General features: G+C 38.5%; 1 protein-coding gene across 9 annotated transcripts in view; it reads right to left on the reverse strand.

The window, feature by feature from the left end:
* RBM6 (RNA binding motif protein 6) overlaps positions 1–25,206 on the reverse strand; it is a 105,565-nt gene that overhangs the window by 76,703 nt on the left and 3,656 nt on the right. For 3 of the 9 annotated variants that reach the window (XM_086698170.1, XM_086698169.1, XM_086698171.1), the window contains 4 exons: positions 8,609–8,686; positions 7,350–7,458; positions 1,972–3,250; positions 458–547 (listed from right to left, as the gene is read on the reverse strand). In XM_086698170.1, coding sequence (XP_086554296.1) covers positions 458–547; positions 1,972–3,250; positions 7,350–7,458; positions 8,609–8,621 — 1,491 coding nt within the window. In that variant the 5' untranslated portion in view covers positions 8,622–8,686. Of the gene's footprint in view, positions 1–457; positions 548–1,971; positions 3,269–7,349; positions 7,459–8,608; positions 8,687–14,394; positions 14,566–25,206 lie in introns of those variants that run through there. The other 6 variants (XM_025916076.2, XM_086698172.1, XM_086698173.1 and 3 more) reach the window with 5 other exon arrangements.

Here is a 25,206-nt window from a genome sequence, read left to right on the forward strand (position 1 = left end):
AAATTCAGCTGTAATTTAGTCAGCCAGTCCTTTAACAATGAAGAGTTAGGCAGCTCCCAGTTCTTACTGTTGTAAATAAACTGCCTCTTTATGTATGCAATCCAATCCTCCCTCTTAGATTATGCCCTAAAGGATGATTATCAGGTCCGAGGACAGCAATTATTTGTCAACATTTTTTGTTTGTTTGTTTGTTTTTAACAAACCCCACCTCAGTGAGTGAATATATAACTGCTGAAACCTAAATAAGTTCTATGGATTGTACCAAAGCCAATTTCCTGGTTTAGCTATTGTCCTGTAGTAATACAAGACGTTAACCCTGCAGGAAGGACACCCAAAACTTCCATGTACATTTCTTTGCACCTTCCTGTGAATCTATTAACTTTTCAAAATACAAAGTCAAAAAACATTTTTTTAATTGACAGAAAAAAAAAAAAGGAAAAAGAAGAAAGAGGCTTACCTCTTCTTTTGTGGCATTTTCAGGCACCCCGCTTAATCGAATAAGCTTGCTTGGTTTCTCCTCACTTGGGCCAGTCCTATAATCTTGATCCTTGAATCCACAATAAAAGATTATTTCAGAAATGAGTATATGTTAGTATGCAAATGAAAGTGAAGGTAAAATACAGGTTCTTAGGAGCAAAATCAAAATGACTTGCATCATATAAGGTATGAAAAACTGTAATTTTCTCTATTTTTTTGAGTTCCAAAATTTAATTTCAAATCATTAGTATACAAGTGTGCTAAAACCAAGGCTCACTGAAGAGTCTTGAAATATAAAGCAGAGCATTAAGAGAAACAACACTGAACAGGACTTATAATTAAGGAAAAAATATATACTCTCAAAAATATAATTTTCTTTTCCTGAATGAGAAAATAGAAAAAATTCTTAAACCAGATGCCATTTGTCAAAGATGTCAACTATAAACAAATTTCAGAACAAGACCAAAAGGTGTCATCTGACCATACAACTTAACAGTACAATTCAGAGAAATACGCATTTTCCATATTCACAAAAGCCTTAACCCCAATGTCTTCTACTCTTGAAAATATCGTGAACGATAAATTATATAGTCAATCAGCTCTAACATTCTCAAAATCCATTTGGTTAGCATGTCTTAGGATTACTGTCCAAAATAACAGTAACCTGAGTACAGATGAGTAAAGTCTATTTCAAAGATAATATTTGCATTAACCAACTGCAAACATAACTCTCTTCTCTTAGATTATATACATTAAATTATATATTATATATATTGAAATTCAACAATTAAGTTAATTAAGTTAACTGTAAGAATATACCTGCAATATTACCATCACTTCCTTACGACTAGGAAGACTCCTAGGTATTCTGTATATCCTAAATGAGTTTAAACAAAAAAATGGACCCTACGGTGCCTAGGTGGCTCAGTCGGTTGACTGTCCGACTCTTGGTTCTGGCTCAAGTCATGACCTCCAGGTTTGTGGCTTCAAGCCCTAGGTAGGGTTCTGAGCTGATGGCACAGAGCCTGCTTGGGATTCTCTCTCTCTATCCCTCTCTATGCCCCTCCTCTGCTTGCTTGCACAGATGAGCTCTCTCTTTCAAAATAAATAAACTTAAAAAAAAAAAAAAAAAGAAAATGTTCCCTAAATAGCCACAAGGCCTGACTAGCAAGAATTTAGAGAACCAACTCCCAAAGACATACTTTCTAACTAAATTATCCCAATGCATTTCAATCAGCACCATAAAGCAAAATAAGAGATACATGAGCTGCTCTAGAGATGTACATTCCATTCTTGAATATACATTTTGGGTTTATTTTTTTTAAGGATTTTATTTTTAAATAATCTCTACATCCAACCTGGGGCTCTAATTTACAACCCTGAGATCAAGATTCACATGCTCTACTGACTGAGCAAGCCAGGAGCCCCCCAGGACCAAGGATCCTGGACTCTACACTTCATCCAGCAGAAAAGCAATCTACTCCATTAACATACCTGAAGGTCCCGTTGGGCATCTCGGGAAGTTTTGCCCTCTGGAAAAGACTTGCTCTGGCCATAGCCAAATATTTGGCTTCCTGGCAGCCTGTGATCCACATCACGGTACTCCATGCTTCTGTAATCAGTGTCTTCCCGGCCAAGAAAGTCCAGACCACCTTCTTCTTTAAACACACCAGCATCTGAACTCTGTTGCTCACCTCCAGAAAGCTGTGACTTGTCTTGGTCTTGAAGTGGACTTCCGCTGTTCTGAAAGTCCGATGAAGACTCATGTTCAAAGGCTACATCTTGTTTTTCTCCTTCTCTTGTTTCTGAATGTTCAAATTCTCCTTTCTGAATGCCAAAAGCAGGCCTTTCTGTTGTATGGTCATGTGTGGATTCTTCTCTCTTGTTCACGTTCATACCAGAATGTTCTCTATCTTGTGTAGAGGGTTGTATGTAATCCAAAATATTTGGATCCACAGAGGGCATCTCCCTATCTTTAAACTCCATACAAGGTCCCACCTCTCTGCTCCTAAAATCCTGATCAGTCCTGGACCGGTGTCTACCTCTGAAATCTGAATGTGGCGTATCCCTGTCCCTAAAGTCTAGATCACTAGTACCTGAACCTCGGCCTCTAAAGTCCACCTGTGTTCCGTCTTTGTCCCTGAAGTCCAAATCAGATACATCTCTATTCCTAAAATCAGAACGGGACTGATCTCTGGCCCTGAAATCCAAATCCGACAAATCTCTTCCCCTAAAATCTGCATGGGATCCATCCCGGCCTCTAAAATCTAAATCATAAGTGCCCCGGCCCCTGAAGTCAGATGAAGGAGCATCCCTACCTCTGAAGTCAACAGTGTGAGCATCCCTGTCTCTGTAGTTCATGTGAGATGTCTCCCTACCTCTATAATCCATAGAAGTACCATCTCCACCCCTATAGTCCATAGGTGGTCCTTCTCTATCCCGAAAATCCCCAGAATGTATGTCCCTACCCCTGAAGTCCAACTGTGATGAATCTCTGTTCTGGAAATCAGAAGATGAAAAATCTCCCCCCCTGAAATCATGTCCAGGTCCCTCCCCTCCTCGATAGTCACCATGCGGTCCGTCTCTAGCGCCATAGCTGAAAGAATGCTCCTCTACATTTGCAAAGGGAGGCCCCGAATGCCCCTGGAAATCAAAGGGAAGTGAATCTCTGCCAGGAAAGTTGCCAGAGTGTCTCTCTTGAGCATGACTCTTAAGGGGAGGAGGAGGATAATCCCTGTTCCACCCGGGAGCAAACCTTTCTTCTTGGCTCCCACTGTAGAAACAAAGACAGTGTTATTCATATTGTCCAGAGAGTTTGAAATCTACACACCAGCATATTCTTCTCTAATCACAGCACATTCTTCTGCAAACATTTTTTTTTTTTTTTGGCAGAGTTCTGTAACAAGGTCCTAGATCTGCAGAAAACAGCAATGTTTTGCTATTTTAAGACGAAGTGGCGGAGTAAACTTTTATGCTCCCATTTCAGAACACGAGGAAAGTCAACACAAGGTTTTCAACATGACTGCTGCAGAAAAAGCTTTCACCCAGTCCTGCAACAGGGAAAATCCGCAACACCAGATAAGCTAGCAATGGTGACACACTACAAAAATTTCCATTTCCTACAGCCAGGGAACTTAGAATTCCAAGATCAACATGATGATTCCTATACATCAAATAAATCAATGCACCATAAATGTATGACAGTAAATTTTAGGCAGTGTCTTTCTCATTTCAGCATACAGGGATAACATTCCAAAATATTTGATTACAGCTACAGCATGGACACTACCTAGATCAGAATGAATGCAGGTACAAAATCAAAGAACACTGGCTGTATATCACCAGCAGGAGAACACAAGTGTATACCAGCTGAGCATCAGCCCTGGCTGTATCTAAAATCCAGTTCTACAGTGGCTCCACCTAGAAGCGCTCTCACCTGGGTCCTAATATTAATACTATCCAAGAGTATCACAAAAGGCAGCATGAAATCATGCCACGAAGCGTTCATACATCAACCTAGCCAAGCAACAGCATCCAGAAGCTTAATGCTGAAAGGGACTTAGAGCATTAGGCCTTCAAGTATTATCTCCAAGTCCCAAAAGCTGATATTCCAGAATCTAATGCCTCATGCTATTTTTTAATAGTAATAAAATATATTTAAAAAATAAGCAAAGTACATATTAAATTCACATTCTCAGTTTACAAAACTCAAGAGATAAATGAGAACTGCTCTAGTCTTTCATTCTACCCAAATCTTCCCTAACCTTCAGACCATTTTACATGCTTTGGCTTTGGTAAAAGGGAATTTAAATCTGCAATTAGATACCTAGATCCTAAGCTTGAGGGGAAGGAGAGAGCATGAAAAAGGAAAACATGAAATGATCTGAAGGGTTATCTGCTATTTTGCAGTAAAACAAAAGTATTATATTAGGAAATCAAGTCCAAATCAGTTATCTTCTTCCAGAATATATAGGTTCTATTATATGACTCTTCTGAGCACAGACTACACCACCAGAGAAAGACTTGAAGGACACTCAGTTCAGGAGAAACAGTTACAAGGCCAAATCCTTTCTTAAAATAATAGGACTTCAACAACAGTAACCTGAACATTAGAATGATGTATATTTAATGGATTTCCAGAACATGATGATTTCTATCAGCTCCCATTAACATTAATTATGTCTATGTGGTTCATCATAAGAGAAGCAAGTTTAAATGTTCTTCATAATACAGTATTGCACTAAAACTGATGCATTACCACTAACTCTAGTGTTTTATTTAAAATCATCAAATCCCAATAATTAGCTTACAGTAAGCCTCAGTAGACACTTATGGGTGCTGAGGCATCTAAATCTACATGTTTTCTGACCAGAATGCATCTAACGCTGTCTTTGAATACTGCCCTAAGATTATCTTACTCTCTCAAGTTGGGAAGATCAAATTCATCTACAGTAACCTACCCCTACCATACTTTCGGGTTCTTAGAACTGTATTTTATGCAAGATACAGTTCTATTAATGTAAAATAGCAGCGACTACAAAAGCCATTTTCAACCAAATAAGATAAAATGTAAGAAGTTAAAATGAAAGAATCATTTTCCTACAAGATTATCTTTTTTAAAATCCAGAGCATAAGTCTTCCAAAAACTTATGCTATATAAACTATGTCTCCCTTTTAGTCAAAGATCTTAAAAATAGCATGTAATAACTTATTTAAAATGAAGGTGGGGAAATATGACAATACATTTCATATTTTTAAAAAAAGTAACTAGTAAAACTGATTTCTGGTTACAGAAGGAAAAAAAATGAAGGTGGGGAAATAGAATTTTAAATAATAAATTGGTGAAAAGAAAAATGTTCTAAAAACTTTTTTTTTTTTAAGTTGTGCAATAGAGCTAAGGTTACCCAACATTTCTTGAGGCTTATCTAAACAATCTAAATTAGGTTAATTTGTATAAGAAACAGCCTTATTTACAAAACAGTCATCCATAAATATGGGTAGAAAAGGAAAAATTACAATCTAAATATTTAAAAATGTTAAAGTATAAGCCCACTGATCTAGATTAGGGATTGGTGAAGTTTCCACAAAGAGCCAGACAGTATTGATATTAGGCTTTGCAGTCTTGATCACAACTATTCAACTTTGCCATTGTGGCATGGAAGCAATCATAGACAATTCAGAAACAAATGGCTGTGTTCCAATAAAACAAAAGTGAGCTGCAGGCTATAATTTACTGACCACTGACACACACCTTAAATTTTAAAAGGAAAAACATACCCAGCATCACCACCATTGCTTTAATTTAAAGACCGCTGAGCAGAAAGACCCCTATCATTTAGTATGTATGAAACACTAGCTTTACTAAATATCATATGGATTTAAGAAACCCAGTTCTCAACCTAAATTTTTCATTGGAATCCCAAGCTTCAGAATAGTGAGAACACTTTTTGAATTTGCATGATACATTTTGCAGATTGCCAATCCAAAAGAAAATTTACTAGTAACAGAAGTTTCAAGAGAACATCAATATTTTTTAATGTGTAATTTTAAAGGTTGGATTTCTTTACCATACACAAAGTAAAACCATAAAAATCACATTCCTTTGGCACCTTATCGTCAGCACAATGCAAAGGTTTTAAAAATACAATCATCAGTATTTATTATATTGGCTATAAAAAAATTAACTCCCTGCAAATCTAAAATATAATCTACTACTAACTGAATGGTACTACTTTCTCAACTTCTCTTTGTACCCAGTAATCCCTAAAATTGAAATGTACCTCAGAAAATTGCATTAAGTAATTTTTTTTTTCCTGGTAACTATTTTGGTAACTGAAACACAATGTGCTGTGGGCAAAACATAGCTCTGGATTCTAGACATAAATTAGTGAAATTAATAAAATGTTTATGTACATATATAAATGTTTACATACGTTTTTGCTAGCTTTCCTTTTTAGCCACATTATGTATTACTTTATTAAAAGAAACAGAAAAATAATGATCAGGGGATAATTTTTTAATATTTAAAAAAAGTGCTAAGGGGCACGTGGGTGGCTCATCCAATTAAGCGTCTGACTTCAACTCAAGTCACAATCTCACAGTTCGTGGGTTCAAGCCCCAAGTTGGGCTCTGTGCTGACAGCTCAGAACCTGGAGCCTGCTTTGGATTCTGTGTCTCCCTCTGTCTCTGCCTCTCCCCTGCCTATACTCACTCTTTCTCTCAAAATTAAATAAACATTAAAAAAAAAAAAAGAAAAAGGCACTAAAACACAAAACACTTGGTAAGCTTGGTATTCAACCTCACAGTCACTTTGGAAAGGACCGGAAATTTTTTTTAAGTTTGTTTGTTTGTTTATTTATTTATTCAGAGAGAAAGAGAGAGACAGAGAGACAGCATGAGTGGAGGAGGGACAGAGAGAGAATCCTAGGTAGGCTCTGTTCTGTCAGCAAGGGGGCATGAACTCACAGCCCTGAGATCATGACCTGAGCTGCTCTGGTTTTTTAAAAATAACAGAAACTATTTAAAAAATTTCTAGGGGTTCCTGGGTGGCTGAGTCAGTTAAATGTCTGACTCTTGGTTTCAGCTCAGGTCATGATCACATGGTTGTGAGACGAAGCCCCGAGTCAGACTCTGCACTGGGCATGAATGAAGCCTGACTGAGATCTCTTTCTTCTGCTCGCTCGTGCGTGTGTGTGTGTGTGTGTGTGTGTGTGTGTGTGTGTGTGTATGTGTGCGCGCGCGCACACGTGCTCTCTCTAAATAAATATACAAACAAACAAGAGCTGTTTTTGTACAAAGAAAATATTCCCCTTTATGGCAGACCAAAAAATGTCATCATTACAAAATTTCAATGTTCAAATTTCAAGACTTACCGAAAAGGTCCTGTTCTGTTAGCAGATCGAGAATCCCCCCACATCTCTATGTCAAGAGGGCCCAGTAAATAGATCCTTTTGCTACCAAACTGTGTGGTTATAGTAGTACCTGTATATAACAAACCACAAAAAACAAACACATTAGAACATGAAGTAAAGGCTAAACTAATTTCTGCCACCCTGGCTTATCAGGAACAACAGCAGGGATATTTTTAGAAGTCACTTGTAAACATTTACTTATTACTTTATAACAAGAGAAATACATTAAAAATATTTTTTTAGAGCAAGAGAGAGAACGCACAAGAGTAGGGAAGAGAAAGAAGCAAAGAGAGAGAGAGAAAGAGAGAGAGAAAGAGAGAGAAAGAGAGAGAAAGAGAGAGAAAGAGAGAGAGAGAGAGAGAGAGAGAGAGAGAGAGAATCTCAAGCAGGCTCCACACTCAGTGCATAGCCCAATGCAGGGCTCAATCTCATGACCCTGGAATCACGACCTGAGCCAAAATCAAGAGGCAGACACTCAACCAGACTAAACCACTAAGTGCCCCAAGAAATTCACTTTTAAATATGTGTACCCTGGGGCATCACAAATTTCTCAATGTACTAAGAATGCTTTACACTTACTAAATACTTACTAATTTTTCCAGCATCCATTCACCTTCCTTTTTGGAAACAGCATCTCAACATTGACACCATTCTCAGTCTGTGGTTGAGCCCACACAATCCAGCCTGGCCAATTAGAACAGTCTACCGCCCTCATCACAGTGATTGCTCAAAAAATGGCCATGTACTGGGGGTCCGGGTGGCTCAGTCGGTTAAGCATCAGATTCTTGATTTTGGCTCAGGTCACGATCTCACAGTTGTGAGATCAGCCCCAAGTCAGGGCTCCACACTAGGCATGGAGCCTGCTCCCTCTCCCTATGCTCCTCCCCTGCTCCTGCTCCCGCTTTCAAGCTAGCTTGCAAGCTTGCTCTCTCTCAAAAAAAAAAAAGGGGGCGGGGGCATGTACTAAGATGTACCACTATGGTATAAACATTATTTTGAATTAAAAGAAATCAAAACCTAGCAGGAAAAACTTTTTATCTCCTTCTTAACTGCCTGATTGTACAGGAAGACAGCAATTAAGAGAGATTCCTCTTTACCAAAAAACTTATCTGCATAATAAGGCAAACTTTGTTTCTCTTCTCACCTTTCTGCTAATGGTCTTCCTTCCCTTTGTACCTTAAGACCACTACCCTTCTCCTTATTCAGTATGTCTTACAAACCTCTTGTTGCCATACTGCTTTGAGAATTTCATGTCTGTATGGATTCCTCATATGTATGACACTAAATTTAATTTTCTCCTGTTAAAAAATAAAAAAAAAAATTAAAATGGGCATGTAACCCAAGGCAAGCTTAGAAGCCATCTCCAGGATTTTTGCTGCAGCTACTAAAAAAGATTAAGGGACACGTGGGTGGCTGATTCAGTTAAGGCTCCAACTCTTGATCTCTGCTCAGGTCACTGACCTCGCAGTTCCTGAGTTCAAGCCCCACATTGGACTCTGTGCCAACAGCACAGAGCCTGCTAGGAATTCTCTCTCCCTCTCTCTGCCCCACACACATGTGTGTATGCTCTCTCTCTCTCAAATAAACGTCAAATAAATACATACATACATACATACATACGATGCAAACTTTCATTACATTGGATTTAGCAATGGCTTTTTAAAATGACACCAAAAGCACAAGGAAAAAATTAAAAATAAAGTGGACTTCATCAAAATCCAAACTTTTACACAAAGTACACTACCAAGAGTGAAAAAACAATCCACATTTCAACAAAATGGCAGATGAGGAAGTTCCAAACCTCATTCTTCCACAGAAACATCAAAAAACAGCAGCAAATGGCTGAACCAGCTGTGATGGAGCTTGGAAAACAGGCAAAGGTGTACAACAACCAAGAGACTGTTCAATCAAGAAAAATCTCTTCAAAATAATGGGCAACTTTTGTGGTGTTTTTATTCATCCCTATCCCACTCACCCTTGCATGGCAGTGGTTCTGGTCTTGAAAAAGTGGCAGCCCAGGGACGCCTGGGAGACTCAGTCGGTTGAGCATCCGACTCTTGATTTCACCTCAGGTCATGATCTCAGCATTTTTGAGCTCCATGTAGGGCTCTGGGCTGAAAACTCAGAGCCTGCTTGGGATTCTCTCTTCCTCTCTCTCTGCCCCTCCCCCGTGCACACTCCCTCACTCGGACCCTCTCCCTCCCTCCCTCCCTCTCTCTCTCAAAATAAATAAATAAACATTAAAAAAGAAGAAGAAGAAGAAAAAGTGGCAGCCCAGTTCCCTCCCTCAAATCAGAGGGAAACCTGATTTGCAAATTACTGAGTATATCTGTTCTAATCTATTTGGGAGATACCTGATATTAGCAAGCACTGCTAATAAAAGCTGCAAAGCCTACTCAAAGATAATGAGGAAGTTGGGGTGAAAACACTTTGAGAAATTACAACATTTCAAAGCAACAGGTATATGGGAAAATTTAGAAAACTACACACACACCCAGGCAACACACATGACGAGACAAGACCTGAAAAGACCTTTAACCTTTCACCTCAGATTGATCCCAATGCCCAGAGGAAGGCTACTAAATGTTGAAGGAGTGCCCCAGCACAGAGCCACTCTGCAAAAACACAGGTGGTTATACATTTTTCTGCATTTCTCTTTTTTTGTTTTTGTTAGTGTGTTTTTTGTTTTTCATTTGTTTGAGCTTCTGGCATACCCAGAAATCTTGGTCTAAATATTAGATGAACATGAGCTAAAGGAACACAGACATCAGTGATCACATAGTGAGGACAAGGAATAGTCTTGGCAAAACAGTTTAGAAAAAGCCTCAAAACAGACTACCACAGCCTTCAACAATAAATAAAAAAAAAAAAAAAAAAAAAAAAATCCGTAAACCCCAACAAAAGGGGAGAATGTGATTTTCAGAGTTATCAAATTATGACGCCCAATTTTCAATAACAAGGAAAAAAATCACAAGACAAAGAAATAAGAAAATATGGCCCATTCAAAGAAACGAAATAAATCAACAGAAACTATCTCTTAATAAACCTAGACATCAGATTTACTAGACAAAGACTTTATGACAACTATGTTAATTATGCTTAAAGAACTAAAGGAAACCAGGAAAACCATGTATAAACAAAATGAGAATACTTATGAAGAGACAGAAATTTATACAGTGGAATAAAAAAATAAATTAAAAACCCTGGAGCTGTAATTACAACAAGTGCAATGAAAAGTTCACTAGAAGGGTTCAAGAGATTTGAGCAGGCAGAAAAATTAGCGAATTTGAAGACCAGCCGGTTGAAATTATAAAATCTGAACAGAAAGAAAAAATAATGAACAAAGGTGAACAAAACCCAGGGGGCCTGGAAATACCATCAAATGGACAATGATTATGGGAGTCTCAGGAGAAGAGAGAAAGGGCAGAAAGATTATTTGAAGAATGGTCAAAAAAAAAAAAACAAAAAACAAAAAATCCACCAAATGTTATGAAAGATATGAATATATAAATCCAGGAAGCTAAATGAAGTACAAGTAGGATAAACTCACATTAAGACACAATATGATCAAACTGTCAAAAGACAAAGAATTTTGGGGGCACCTGGGTGGCTCAGTCAGTTAAGCTTCCAACCTCGACTCAGGTCATGATCTGTTTGTGAGTTCGAGCCCTGCATCAGGCTCTGTGCTAACAGCTTAGAGCCGGGAGCCTGCTTCAGATTCTGTCTGTCTGTCTGTCTCTCTCTCTCTCTCTCTGCCCCTCCCCAGCTTGCTCTCTGTCTCTCTCTCTCTCAAAAAATAAAGAAAAAAAAAAACAATAAAAATAAATTTAAAAATAATTTTAAAAAGACAAAGAATTTTCAACGCAGAAGTGACAAGACCCTCAATAAGATTATCAGCCAAAAAAAAAGAAAAAAAAAGATTATCAACTAATTCCTCATTAGAAACCTTAGAGACCACAGAGCAGTAGACAATTTATTAAAATACTAAGGGTTTAAGTGAAGAATCAGTAAATTCTACTTCTGAAACCAGTATTACACTATACGTTAACTAGAATTTAAATAAAACTTGAAAAAAATATTTAAGTAAGTAAAATACTAAGGAAACATAAACTGTCAAGAATTTTTTTTTTCATTTTTAGAGAGAGAGAGTGCATGTGCACAAGTGGGGGAGAGGGATAGCTAGCAAGAGAGAGGAAGCGAGAGAATCTTAAGCAGGCTCCACCCACGACCCTGGGATCATGACCTGAGCTGAAATCAAGAGTTGGACACTCAACCAAGACACTCAGTCACTCTGTCAATCAAGAATTCTATATTTGAGAAAACTGTCCTCCAAGAAATGACACATTCCCAGATAAACAAAAGCTGAGGGAGTTCATTACCATTAGATGAGCCCTGCAAGACATGTTAAAAGGAGTTCTTCCAGTTGAAATTGAAAATTTTAGAAGCTAAATAGTAATCAAAGCCATATAAAGAAATGAAGATCTCTGGTAAAGATAAATACAGGGGCAATTACAAAAGCTAGTATTATTATAACTTTGGTTTGTAACTCCACTTTTTACTTTCCACATTATTTAAAAACAATCTCTCAAAAATAAACAAACATTAAAAAAAATTTTTTTGACCCAGCAATTGCACTATTAGGTATTTATCCAAGGGATACAGGTATGCTGTTCCAAAGGGGCACATGCACCCCAATGTTTATAGCAGCACTATCGACAACAGCCAAAGTATGGAAAGAGCCCAAATGTCAATCGATGGATGAATGGATAAAGAAGATGTGGTATACATATACAATGGAGTATTACTTGGCAATCAAAAAGAATGAAATCTTGCCATTTGCAACTATGTGGATGGAACTGGAGGCTATTAATTATGCTAAGCGAAATTAGTCAGAGGAAGACAAATATACAACTTCACTCATATGAGGACTTTAAGACAGAACAGATGAACACAAGGGAAGGGAAGAAAAAATTATATAAAAACAAGGAGGGGGACAAAACATGAGACCTCTAAATATGGAGAACAAACAGAGGGTTACTGGAAGGGTTGTGGGAAGGGGGATGGGCTAAATGGTTAAGGGGCATTAAGGAATCTACTCCTGAATCACTGTTGCACTATATGCTAACTTGGATGTAAATTAAAATAAAATAAAACTTCAAAAAAATATACAGTACAAAAAATTTTTTAAACATTTTTTTTAATTAAAAAAAAAGTCAAGACAATGGAAGAAGCAGCTTCTGCCAACCAGGAAGCAGCAGGTGAGTTCTCAGAATCACTAATAAAATCACTGAGGGAAAAAGAATGTCTGGTTTATAATAACCCAGATGAATGGGTCCTACTCCAGAAAGAAAAAAAAAAAATGCCACAAGGGACATCTATCATTAAGGAAGAGAAGAGAGCACTAAGATATAAGGCAGGGAAATATAGGCTAACTCTACTGTTTTGAGTCAAGCTCATGAGCTGTAAAGCTGCTAACCCCTGAGCCAGTCTTCTGGTTATACAACAAGAAAGACTGAACAAGAACACTTTTTCTGGATTGGTTCCACTGATGCTGAGTTCCTGAAGTCTGGAAGTACCTTGCTGGTAAGAACTGACTTTTAAAGTCCTTTTCATATTGGACAATGCCCTTGACCACCCAGAACCCCATGAGTTCAAAGCCAAAGGTGCCAAAGTAGTCTACCTGCCCCCAAACACATCTCTAATTCAGCTTTTAGATCAGGGAATCATGAGGACCTTTAATGTTTATTAAACATGGTACTCTATGGAAAGGACTGCCAATGCTATGAAAGAGAACCCTGACAGAATATCATGAAAGTCTGGAAGGATTACACCACTGAAGATGCCATTGTTATAGAAAAAGCTATGAAAGGAGGCGCCTGGAAGGCTCAGTCAGTTAATGGTCTGACTTCAGGTCAGGTCATGATCTTGTAGTTCCTGAGTTTGAGCCCTGCATCAGGCTCTGCACTGACAGTGTGGAGCTTGTTTGGGATTCTCTCTCTTTCCCTCTCTGCCCTTCCCCAACTTACACTTTCTCTAAATAAAACAAACTTTAAAAAATAAATAAATAAATAAGCCTGTTGTATGTGTGTCTTTGTATGAAAATATAATAACTGTATGGCAAGAGCCATATGAGATGTTCTGTGTCGTCACCCAAGTATTCATGGTGTAGAACACCATGTGCAAAACTTGTATGAAGTGGACAGTCTATCCTTACATAGGCATAATGTGAGTGACATTTAACAGAAAATTAATAATATGTTAGTTTTCTTGCTATCTTATAACATTTTTTTCAAAGAATTACATTACCATACAGTATGCCTCTCTCTCCCATAACTGGAGAAACTGCATTATCAGCCTATCATCACAGGTAAATATTTTAAAAATCTAACAGTGTTTCCAATACTATATTATGAATATGACTGTAATTCTGTATGCCACAAAAATTTTATAATGATTCGTTCATTAGTGTACAGGCTAGGCTACCATAAAGCAATCATATTGCTGCTTCCTTGGTGCCACTGCATGAATCATCAGTACCTGCAAATAAATATGAATTTTTTATATATTCTTTTTTTAAATGTTTATTTTTTGAGAGAGACAGAGCGCATATAGACAAGGGGCAGAGAGAGAGAGAGACACAGAATCCAAAACAGGCTCCAGGCTCTGAGCTGTCAGCACAGAGCCCAACAGGGGGCTCGAACTCACAAACAGTGAGATCATGATCTGAGCCGAAGTTGGACACTTAACCGACTGAACCAACCAGGCACCCCATTATCTTTTTGTTTTTGATATCTACTGTTAGTAATATGTATAAACATCTATACTGTTTTTATCATATAAGTTATGATAATACTGATAAGGTTACTATTGATAAAAAGACAATATTGATATAGGTACTAACAATTCATTTTTGTAAACAATTAAGTAGATGGTATTGATTAAAAAAACAGTACTATGTGTATTTTCTCTTCCTTGAGATTTTAATAATATTTTCTCTCTAGCTTACCTCATCCTTAAGAATACAGTATATACTGGAGTGCCTGGGTAGTTCAGTTGGTTAAGCAGCCTGTTTCAGCTCAGGTCATGATCGTCCCACATCAGGCTCCGCACTGACCACACGGGGCCTGCTTTAGATTTGCTGTCTCCCTCTTCTCTCTGCCCCTCACCTGCTCGCACTCTCTTTCAAAAATGAACATTAAAAAAAAAAGAATACAGCAGGATATAATACATATAACATACAAAATATGTGCTGACTTTTTCAGTTGTCAGTAAGGCTTCCAGTCAACAATAGGCTATTAGTAGTTAAGTTTTGGGGATTTAAAAATTATACATGGATTTTCATCAGTGCATGGAGTTGGTGCCCCAACCCACCATGCCATTCAAGTATCAACTCTATATGCTGTGTATATGTTGTATAACTGTATAAGCTGTATATGTTTAAAGAGACTCACTTTAGATCCAAAGACACAAATAGGTTGAAAGTGAAAAGACAGAAAAGATATTCCATGCAAATAGTAACCAAATGAAAGCTGAGGTGCTAGATTAATATCTGACAAAATAGACTTTTTTTTTTAATGTTTATTTTTGAGAATGACTGCATGCACATGCGTGTGGGGAAGGGGCAGAGAAAGAGGGAGAGAGTGAGAATCTCAAGCAGGTTCTGCAGTCAGTGCAGACCCAATGTGGAACTCGAACTCATGAACCGTGAGATCATGACCTGAGCCGAAATTCAGAGTCGGATGCTTAACCAACTGAATCACCCAGGCACCCCTCAGACAAAACAGACTTTGAGTCCAAAGTTTATGAAAGACAAAGGATGACATCAGATATTAACTAAAAGGTTCAAAATATACAGCAAGAAGATAAATCATAAATATTAAGCACCTAATAACAGATTCTCAAAATATATGAAGCAAAAACTGAAAATGTGAAGAGAAAAATCAACAGTTCTCTAATAACTGGAAATTTCAAACCCCACTTTCAATAATTGGTCAACCAGACAGAATAAAAGGAAATAGCTTAACACAATTAGAGATCTAATAGACACAAACAGAACACTCTATGCAAAAGTAGCAGAATCACATTTTCTCAAGTGCACCCGGACTAGTCTCCAGGATGGACCATTTGTTAAACCACAAATAGGTCTCAATACATATAAAAAGATACCGGGGCACCTGGGTGGCTGTCGGTTAAACATCAGACTCTTGGTTTTGTCTCAGGTCATGCATGATCTTGCGGTTTCATGAGTTCAAGTCCCGCATCCAGCTCTGCACTGAGTGCAGAGCCTGCTTGGGTTTCTCTCCCCACCCCACCCCTTCCCCACTCACGCTGTCTCCGTCCCTCACTACATAAATAAATAAACTTAAAAAAAAAAGATACCATTTAAGTATCTTCTCTGACCAATGGGGATGAAGTTAAAAGTCAGTAACATAAGGAAAACTACAATTCACAAACTTAAAAAAAATGTTTTTTTAAATGTTTATTCATTTTTGAAAGAGAGAGAGCACAAGCGGGGGTGGGGTGGAGAGAGAGGGACACAGAATCCGAAGCAGGCTCCAGGCTCTGAGCTGTCAGCACAGAACCCCACGAAGCTCAAACTCACACCATGAGATCATCACCTGAGCTGAAGTCGGATGCTCAATCAACGAGCCACCCAGACACTCCCCCCCTTTTTAAATTTTTTTAATGTTTATTCATTTTTGAAAGAGAGAGACAGAGTGCAAGCAGGGGTGGGGCAGAGAGAGAGAGGGGTACAATTCACAAACTTTTAAATACATATTGCCCCTGACTTTCCAGTTCCTCTTCTAGGAATGCATTCCTTAGAAACTTACAGTGTGAGGTGACATATTTACAAATGCACATATTGCAGCACTGTTTATAATAGCAAAAGATTATAAAATCTAAACGTACATCAATTGAGTATACTACACTATTAAAATACCACGCAACTCTCAAAAAATAAGGTAGCTATGCTAGTTGATCTAGGATGTTATTATACATTAAGTTTTAAAATATGTGCAAAATAACTATTTGTAACATCATATCATTTGTGCAAAACAGAAAAGAATACAGGCAAACTTTGGAGATAGTGCAGATCTGGTTCCAGGTTACTGCAATAAAGTGAATATTGCAGTAAAGTGATTGAAATGAATTTTGTGGTTTCCCAGGGCATACAAAAGTTATGTTTACACTGTACTGCCATCTATTGAGTGTGCAATAGCATTATGTCTAAAACAACAATGTACATACCTTAAAAATACTTTATTGCTAAAAAATGCTAACCATCATCTGAGCTTTTAGCAAACTGTAATCACTGATCACCATGACAAATAATAGTGAAAAGTATGAAATACTGTATCACCAGACTATGATACAGAGACAAAATGAGCAAATACTGGTGGAAAAATGGTGCTGATAGACCTACTCCACTCAGGGTTGCCACAAACCTTCAATCTGTATAAGATGCAGTATCTGTAAAATGCAACAAAACAAGATATGCCTGTATATATAACAAAGTTCGAGGACTCAAACTTACAGATTATAAAACTTAATACAAAGTTACACTAATCAAGACAGTGTGGCACTGGCATAAGGATGGCCGTAAGATCAGTGGGACAGAATTCAGAGTTCAGAAATAAATCCTCACATTTAGGATCAAGTATTTTAGACAAGAGTGCCAAAGACCATTCAACAAAGGACAGTCTTTTTAACAAATGGTACTAAGACAACATGTCACCAAACACAAGAATGAAGTTGGACCCCTGTATCATGCCATTTATAAAAATTAACTCAATGGGGCACCTGGGTGGTTTAGTCCTTTAAGTGTCCAACTCTTGATTTCAACTCAGGTCATGATTTCATGATTCATGGGATTGAGCCTCACCTTGGGCTCTGTGCAGACAGCACAGAGCCTGCTTGCGATTCTTTCTCTCTCTGCCCCTCCCTTCCCTATGCTCCCCCACCTTAAAATAAATAAACATATTTAAAAAATTAACATAAAAGGGGGGCACCTGGGTGGCCCAGTTGGCTGAGCGTCCGACTTCAGTTCAGGTCATGATCTCACTGTTCATGGGTTCAAGCCTCGCAAAGGGCTCTGTGCTGACAGCTCAGAGCCTGGAGCCTGCTTCGGATTGTGTCTCCCTCTCTCTCTGCCCCTCTCCTGCTCATACTCTCCCTCCCTCCCTCTCTCTAAAAAACACATGAACAGTTAAAAAAAACATAAAAAAATTAAAAAAAAAAACTGGCATAAATCTTTATGACCTCAGAGTAGGCAATGGTTTCATAGATAAGACAGATATGAAAAATAACAAAAGGAAAAATAAATTGGCAATCATCAAAATTTAAAACTTTAGTGCTTTAAAAGATACCAAGAAAGTAAAAAGGCAGCTCACAGAATGGAAAAAAATGTGTGCAAATCATATACTCAATAAGGGATTTATATCTACAATATATAAATAACTTTTAAAATAAGTGTTTATTTAGAGAGAGAGAGAGAGAGAACGCACATCCGCGGAGAAGAGGCAGAGAGAGGGACAAAGATAAGAATCCCAAGTAGGCTCCACACTGTCAGCACAGAGCCTCACACAGGGCTCGATCTCAACTGTGAGATCATGACCTGAGCAGAAATCAAGAGTCGGGTGCTTAACCCACTGAGCCATCCAGGCGTCCCTATATAAATAACTTCCATAACTCAATAAGAAAAGACAACCCGATAAACAAAATGGGAGAAGGGCATGAGTAGACATTCCCCTAAAGATGACATACAAATGGCCAACAAGCATAGGAAAAATGTTCAACATTACCCATAAAGGAAATGCACATCAAAACCACAATGAGATACCACTTCACATCCACTAGAGTGGCTATGAAAAAAAGGTAAGTTGATGAGGATGTGGAAAAATTAGAATGCCCATACACTGCTGGTGGGAATAGGGCGAAAGATTTGTGAAACCATCTAGTAGTAGTTCCCTCCAAAGTTTTACTCAGGATGGATGGAGTTCTTACAGACAGGCAGTTAATTCAGCATAGCAAGTGGTTATGGGTCTTGGGCTGTAAAGATCTCAAACTGTTCTCAAACTTTAAATAGGCAAAAACTGTTGAGCTGCAGGCATGAAGCCAGGGCCACTTCCGGTAAGCAGAACTGGCAGTGGAGAGTGAACCCAATGCCAAGTCAAAGCTTTAAACGCTGAAGCTTATCAGATCCCAGCAAAAACACTGGTTGATATATGCATAAAGACAGGAGCCAAGAAAGTCAAAATCTACTAAGGAGTGATAACAAGTTACCTACCATGTCATTTAACCCTGAAAATAAATGATATTACAACATCAATTCCATACAAACTGTGGCTGGCCATGAACCGTCAAGTGGGATTGAGAAGGGCCTACCACCTCAACTGCCTAGATCCCACTCCAACACATGCTACTCACCAGTCAGTAATAGGTCCCTTTGGTGAATTCTGAAGACTAGCATATGAAACCAATGCAGTTACAGATCTGGATAAGTAGTAAATAGTCAAATGAGAGTTTTGGAAGACTGAAGTGAAAAATGGTTCCAAATGAATAGCAGTTGAACAGGGTCGCCTGTTCTGGAGATGGTGAGCATTATACTAAGCTTTAGGCTATACTCCTAGTGATACTCTTCCCTCAAATCCTTTAAGTTCAACTTTGCAATCACACTCCCCTAGAACCTAAAGACTGGTTTCCTGGAAGCTGTTTGGCAGAAAAGCCTCCCCAAGGTAGGTCAGCATTCTTTATGGTTGGAGCTATGATGGTAGCTGATTATTTTCAAGCTTCCTCCACCTTTAATAAAAATATTCTTGGCAAATGCTTCCACTCTGGTCCATCTTGCAAAGGTCCACGAATTTCACCTCTAGCAACTTAATTCCGATACCCAGGACCATCCTTTTTAATCATGACTTCAGTTCCAAAAGCCAACAAAGCAGAACCAGAAGTCCTATTCTATTAGTGTATCTGCCGAATGCAGCAGCTTGATCCTGCATCAAACACTCTAATTTTTCCAAAGTAAATGCTTTGAGTCTCAGTTAAGAACATTAAGGGGGCATCAACAGTCAACGGTTGGTCTAAGCACCTACCCAAGTAAGACCCAACCAGAGTTGTTAAACAGTAGCAACTTTAATATGCACTATGGGAGATGGAATTAGTGACTGCTGGCAGCACCCATGTCCCTCACAAATTTTCCATTTAAAGATTTAAATGTATTGGGGCACCTGAGTGGCTCAGTTGGTTGAGCGTCCGACTTCAGCTCAGGTCATGATCTCACGGTTTGTGAGTTCAAGCCCCACATCGGGCTCTGGGCTGACAGCTCGGAGCCTGGAGCCTGCTTCTGATTGTGTCTCCTTCTCTCTGTCACTCTCCCCCTCACGCTCTCTTTCTCTCAAAAATAAATAAACATTTTTAAAAAATTATTTTTTTAAATAGAACTAAGCTTTAAAAAAAAAAAAGATTTAAATGTATTAATTCCAATTATGAGGCCTCTAAAGAGTCCTCAGATTTGGAATGGGGAATTTACATGCCTGCTGCCATCCCTAGATGTGACATCTGTTTCTCAGTCTCCTTCTCCAGAACCATATCCTGATTCCCCTTTGATGGCACTTGCTTTGCCTACCATTACACTACACTTACAAGCTAATTAAAAATGGAGCAGACATAAATGTAGAAACTCCACTATGAAGCTTCTAAAAGAAAACACACGAGAAAAAAAATTCTTTTGAGAAAGAGAGAGAGAGTAAACGAACACACCCTGATGGCGAGCAGGGCAGAGGAGACAGAATCTCAAGCAGGCTCCATGCCCAGCACAAAGCCCAAAGCAGGGCTCAATCTCATGACCCTGAGATCATGACTTGAGCTGAAATCAAGAGTTGGATGCTTAACCAAATGAGCCACCCAGGTGCCCCAAGATAAAATCTTTTTGAGCTTGGTATCAACAGAAAGGATCCAGAAAGCATTTATAAAAGAAAAAGATTAAAATTAAAACCTGTTCCTCAAAAGACACTGCTTAAAAATAAATAGGCAAACTAGGGAAAAGGAGTAAATATTTATAACACATATCTGACAAATGCTTACTATTATTAGTCATAAGGAAAACAGAATAAAACCACGAGATACTAGTACACACCCACCAGAACTGCTAAAATTAAAAAGACTTACAAAAGGAAATAAACAAGGATTTTCAGCAATCAGAACTCTTATACATTACTGGAAAGAATGTAAGATGGTACAACCACTTTAGAAATTGGTTTGACAAACACTACCCTATGACACAGCAATTTCACTAAGTACAGTATTTACATAAGTGAAAACAAAAAACTTGTACAAAAATGTTCACAAAAGCTTTATTCATAATAGCTTAAAAATGAAGTCAACCCAAACATCCTTCAAAAGATGAAATAAACACATACAGATTGATGTTCTGAGGGTTTTCATCCCTGGGGTAGTGTACTTTATATAGTTAGATTTCAAATAGAGAGATGCCTTTTTGGTAAACTGGAGAGAAGGATTAGTAGAAAGGGGAGGTGGAAAAGGAGAATCAGTAAGATCCTTCTTTTATAAAAGTTATTTTTACAGGGGTGCCTGGGTGGCTTCAGTTGGTTAAGCATCCAACTTCAGCTCAGGTCATGATCTCACGGTTACTGAGTTCAAGCCCCACATGGGGCTCTGCGCTGACAATGTAGAGCCTGCTTGGGGTTCTCTCCTCCCACCCCAGCTCCTCCCCTACTCACGCTTTCTCTGTCAAAATAAACTTTAAAAAACGATTTTTACAAATTGTTATACATATAAAATTTACCATTTTAACCATATTTACGTGTACAATTCAGTGGCATTATGTATCTTCACACTGTTGTGTAACCATCACCCCCATCCATCCACAGAACTTTTTTCATCTTCAAAACTGAAAATCTGTATTCGTTAAACAGTAACTCCTCATTCCCCTCTCAAACCAGCCCCTGGAAACCACCATTCTATTTTTTGTCTCTGATTCTGACTACTCTAAGTACCTCATAATATTAGTGGAACCATACAATATTTGTCCTTTCGTGAGACTGGTTTTCTTCACTTAGCATATCTTCAAGTTCAGCCACACTGCAACATCTATTAGAATTTCATTACTTATTAAGGCCGAGTAATATTGCAATGTATGTATATACCACATTTTGTTTATCCATTCATCCACTGATGGACACTTGGGTTACTTCCATCTTTTGGCTACTGTGAATAATGAACCTGGGTGTACAAATATCTCTTTGAGACCCTGCTTTCAATTATTTTCGACATATACCCAGAAGTGGAATTGCTGGATCATATGGTAATGTTTTTAATTTATGAGGAATCACCATACTGTTTTCCACACCAGTTACATCATTCTACATTCCCACCAACAGAGTACCTTCAGTCATGGACTGAACTGTGTCTCGCCCCCCCCCCCCCATTCATATGCTTAACTCTCAGCTTCAGGTGGCCCAGTATGTGAAGAGAAGGGCTTTATGGACATAAGATTAAACGAGGTCTTAAGAGTGGGACCCTAATCCAATAGGTCTGATGTCAGAGGAAGAGATACTACGAATGTATGCACAGAGGAATGTTTGTGTGACAACACAGCAAGAAGGCAGCCTTCTGCAAGCCTCACCAAAACCCAACCCTGCTGGCACCTTGATCTTAGAATGGGAGAAAATACACTTCTGTTGTTTAATTCACCTCATCTGTGGTATCGTGGTATAGCAGCCCTACCAGAATAATACAAGCTTCAATTTCTCCACATCATCACCAACACTTGTTATTTTCTGTTTTGGAGGTGTTTTTGTTTTGACAATGTAGAGCCTACTTGGGATTCTAACAATCAAAATGGTTATTTTGATAATCACCATCCTAATGGGTGTGAAGTGGCATCTGTCATTTTGATTTGCATTTCCCCTAATCATTCATAATGTAGAGAGTCTTTCCATGGGCTTATTGACCATCTATATATCCTTCTTTGGAGAAATGTCTATTCAAGTCTTTTGCTCATTTTTAAATCAGGCCATATTTTTGTTGTTGTTGAGTTTAGAAGTTTTCTGTATATTCCAGATGTTAATTCCTTATCAGATATGTGATTTACAAATATTTTCTCCCATTCTGTGGGTTGCCTTTTGACTCTGTTGCCAGTGTTCTCTGATGAAAGGTTTTTCATTTTGATAAAGTTCAATTTGTCTACTTTTCATTTTGTTGACTATGCCTTTGGTGCCATTATCGAGGAGATTATTTCCAAATCCAACTTAAACATGTTCAAGGTGGTAATAGGTTTTTCAGCATTTTAGGGGAGTAAATTAAAAAAAAATTCTTTTTTTAATGTTTATTTATTTTTGAGAGAGACAGAGGCAGAATGTGAGTGGGTTAGGGGCAGAGAGAGAGGGAGACACAGAATCCGAAGCAGGCTCCAGGCTCCGGGCTGTCAGCACAGAGCCCGACGCAGGGCTCGAACTCACAGACCATGAGATCGTGATCTGAGCCGAAGTCGGACACGCAACCGACTGAGCCAGCCAGGCACCCCAAATTTTTAAAATTTTAAGTGGTCCAAGAATAAAAGGGTTTCAAGACCACTGGCCTAGTGTATGTATTTTAGAGTCAGAATGCCTGAGTTTCGATCAAAACTCCAGTTTTCTGGTGCTCAGTCAGTTAAGCAAGCGTCCAACTTCAGCTCAGGTCATGGTCTCATGGTTCACGAGTTCAAGTCCCATGTCAGGCTCTGTCCTGACAGCTCAGAGCCTGGAGCCTGCTTCAGATTCTGTGTCTCCCTCTCTCTCTGCCCCTCCTCTGCTCATACTCTGTCTCTCTCAAAAATAAATAAACGTTAAAAAAAATTAAAAAAAAACACTCCAGTTTTCTAACTATTGCACCCGTGATAAGTTATTTAATTTCTATATGCTTCAAAGCTCTCCTATACAATAAGAATAATGGTACCTACCTCATATGATTACTATCAGGAGTAAATGAGATCATTGTATAAGAAGCAATCATATTCATAGCCCCATTGTTCACAATAGCCTCAAACTGGAACAGTTCAAATGTCCCTCAACAGGTGAATGGATAAACACAACGAGATACAACCATAAAAAGGAATGCAACAAAATGGATGAACCACAAAAAACAATGCAAGTGAAAGAAACCAGGCATAAAAGACTGAGAACTGTGTAACTCCAATTACATGCAATTTCTAGAAAACATAAAACTACAGAGACAGAAAGCACATCAGTGGATGCTAGAACTCGCAGTTGGAGTGAAATGAAAAGTGGAGATAAACAACAAACAGGAACTAAAGATTATTTTGAGGTGTTAGAAATATTCTAATTCTGGGGGCGCCTGGGTGGCGCAGTCGGTTAAGCGTCCGACTTCAGCCAGGTCACGATCTCGCGGTCCGTGAGTTCGAGCCCCGCGTCGGGCTCTGGGCTGATGGCTCAGAGCCTGGAGCCTGTTTCCGATTCTGTGTCTCCCTCTCTCTCTGCCCCTCCCCCGTTCATGCTCTGTCTCTCTCTGTCCCAAAAATAAATAAAAAGTTGAAAAAAAAAATTAAAAAAAAAAAAAAAAAAGAAATATTCTAATTATGAACAGCAGTGATGACTATATCAAACTGAACACATACTGTGGAGGAATCTCATGATATGTAAACTACATCCCCAAAAAAAAGAGTTTTGAAGAATTCTAAAACAATGTTTTAAATATTATTACTGCTACTATGCTCTGGTATTTAAAATCATAATAACATTGGGGCACCTGGGTGGTTGAGTCAGTTAAGTGCCTGACTCTTGATTTCAGCTCAGGTCATGATCTCAGGGTCGTGAGATCAAGCCCCGTGTTGCACTGGGCTTGGAGCCTGCTTAAGATAGTCTCCCCCCCCCGCACATGCTATCTCTCTTTAAAAAACAGTTTTTTTAATAAACTAAATCATAGTAACATCAAGCTGGAAAGGACCTTCCTGAGTATGTCTATTCCTACTCCCGGAAATGAGAGAGAGAAAGATAAGCATAGCTGAGTGCTGTGTCACAGTTAAGCATTTTACATGGATACTCTCCTTTAATCACAAATCCTCTATGGGGTAAACTCTGTTACTATTCCCACTTTATAGACCATGAAGCTGAGACTCAAATAGGTTGAGAGACTTGCCCCCAAACAATGTAACTGATATGAGGAAAATATACAAACTCAAGATCACTTGATTCCAAAGTCAATGCTTAGAAAAAACCATCCTGGGGCATCTGGTGGCTCAGTCTAAGTGTCTGACTTCAGCTCAGGTCATGATCTTGCGGTTCATGGGTTTGAGCCCCATGTCAGGCTCTCTGCTGTCAGCGCAGAGCCCACTTCAGATGCTCTGTCCCCTTCTCTCTCTGCCTCTCCCCTGCTCTCTCTCTCAAAAATAAGTAAACTTAAAAAGAAAAGAAAGAAAAAAGAAAGACTCATTCTGGAATTCATATGGAATTTCAAAGGACTCTAAATAGCCCAAACAATTTTTAAAAAGAATATACTTGGAGAACTTACACTTCCCAATTTCAAAACTTACTACAAAGCTACAGTTATCAAAACAGTGTGGTACTGTTATAAGGACAAACAGAGATCAATGAAATAGAGAACCAAAAAATAAATCCTCACGTATAGGTCAGGGTATTTTCAACAAGGGTACCAAGATTTTTCAAGGGAAAAAGACAGTCTTTTCAACAAATGGTCATAGAAAAATGAATATCCAAGTGCAAAAAAATGAAGTGGGACCTTTACCTAACACCCTATACCAAAATTATCTCAAAATGGATCAAAGACCTAAATGTAAGTGCTA

This window comes from Puma concolor, chromosome A2, assembly GCF_028749965.1.
Source record: "Puma concolor isolate L17-30 chromosome A2, mPumCon1.1.hap2, whole genome shotgun sequence".
Classification (NCBI taxonomy): Eukaryota; Metazoa; Chordata; class Mammalia; order Carnivora; family Felidae; genus Puma; species Puma concolor.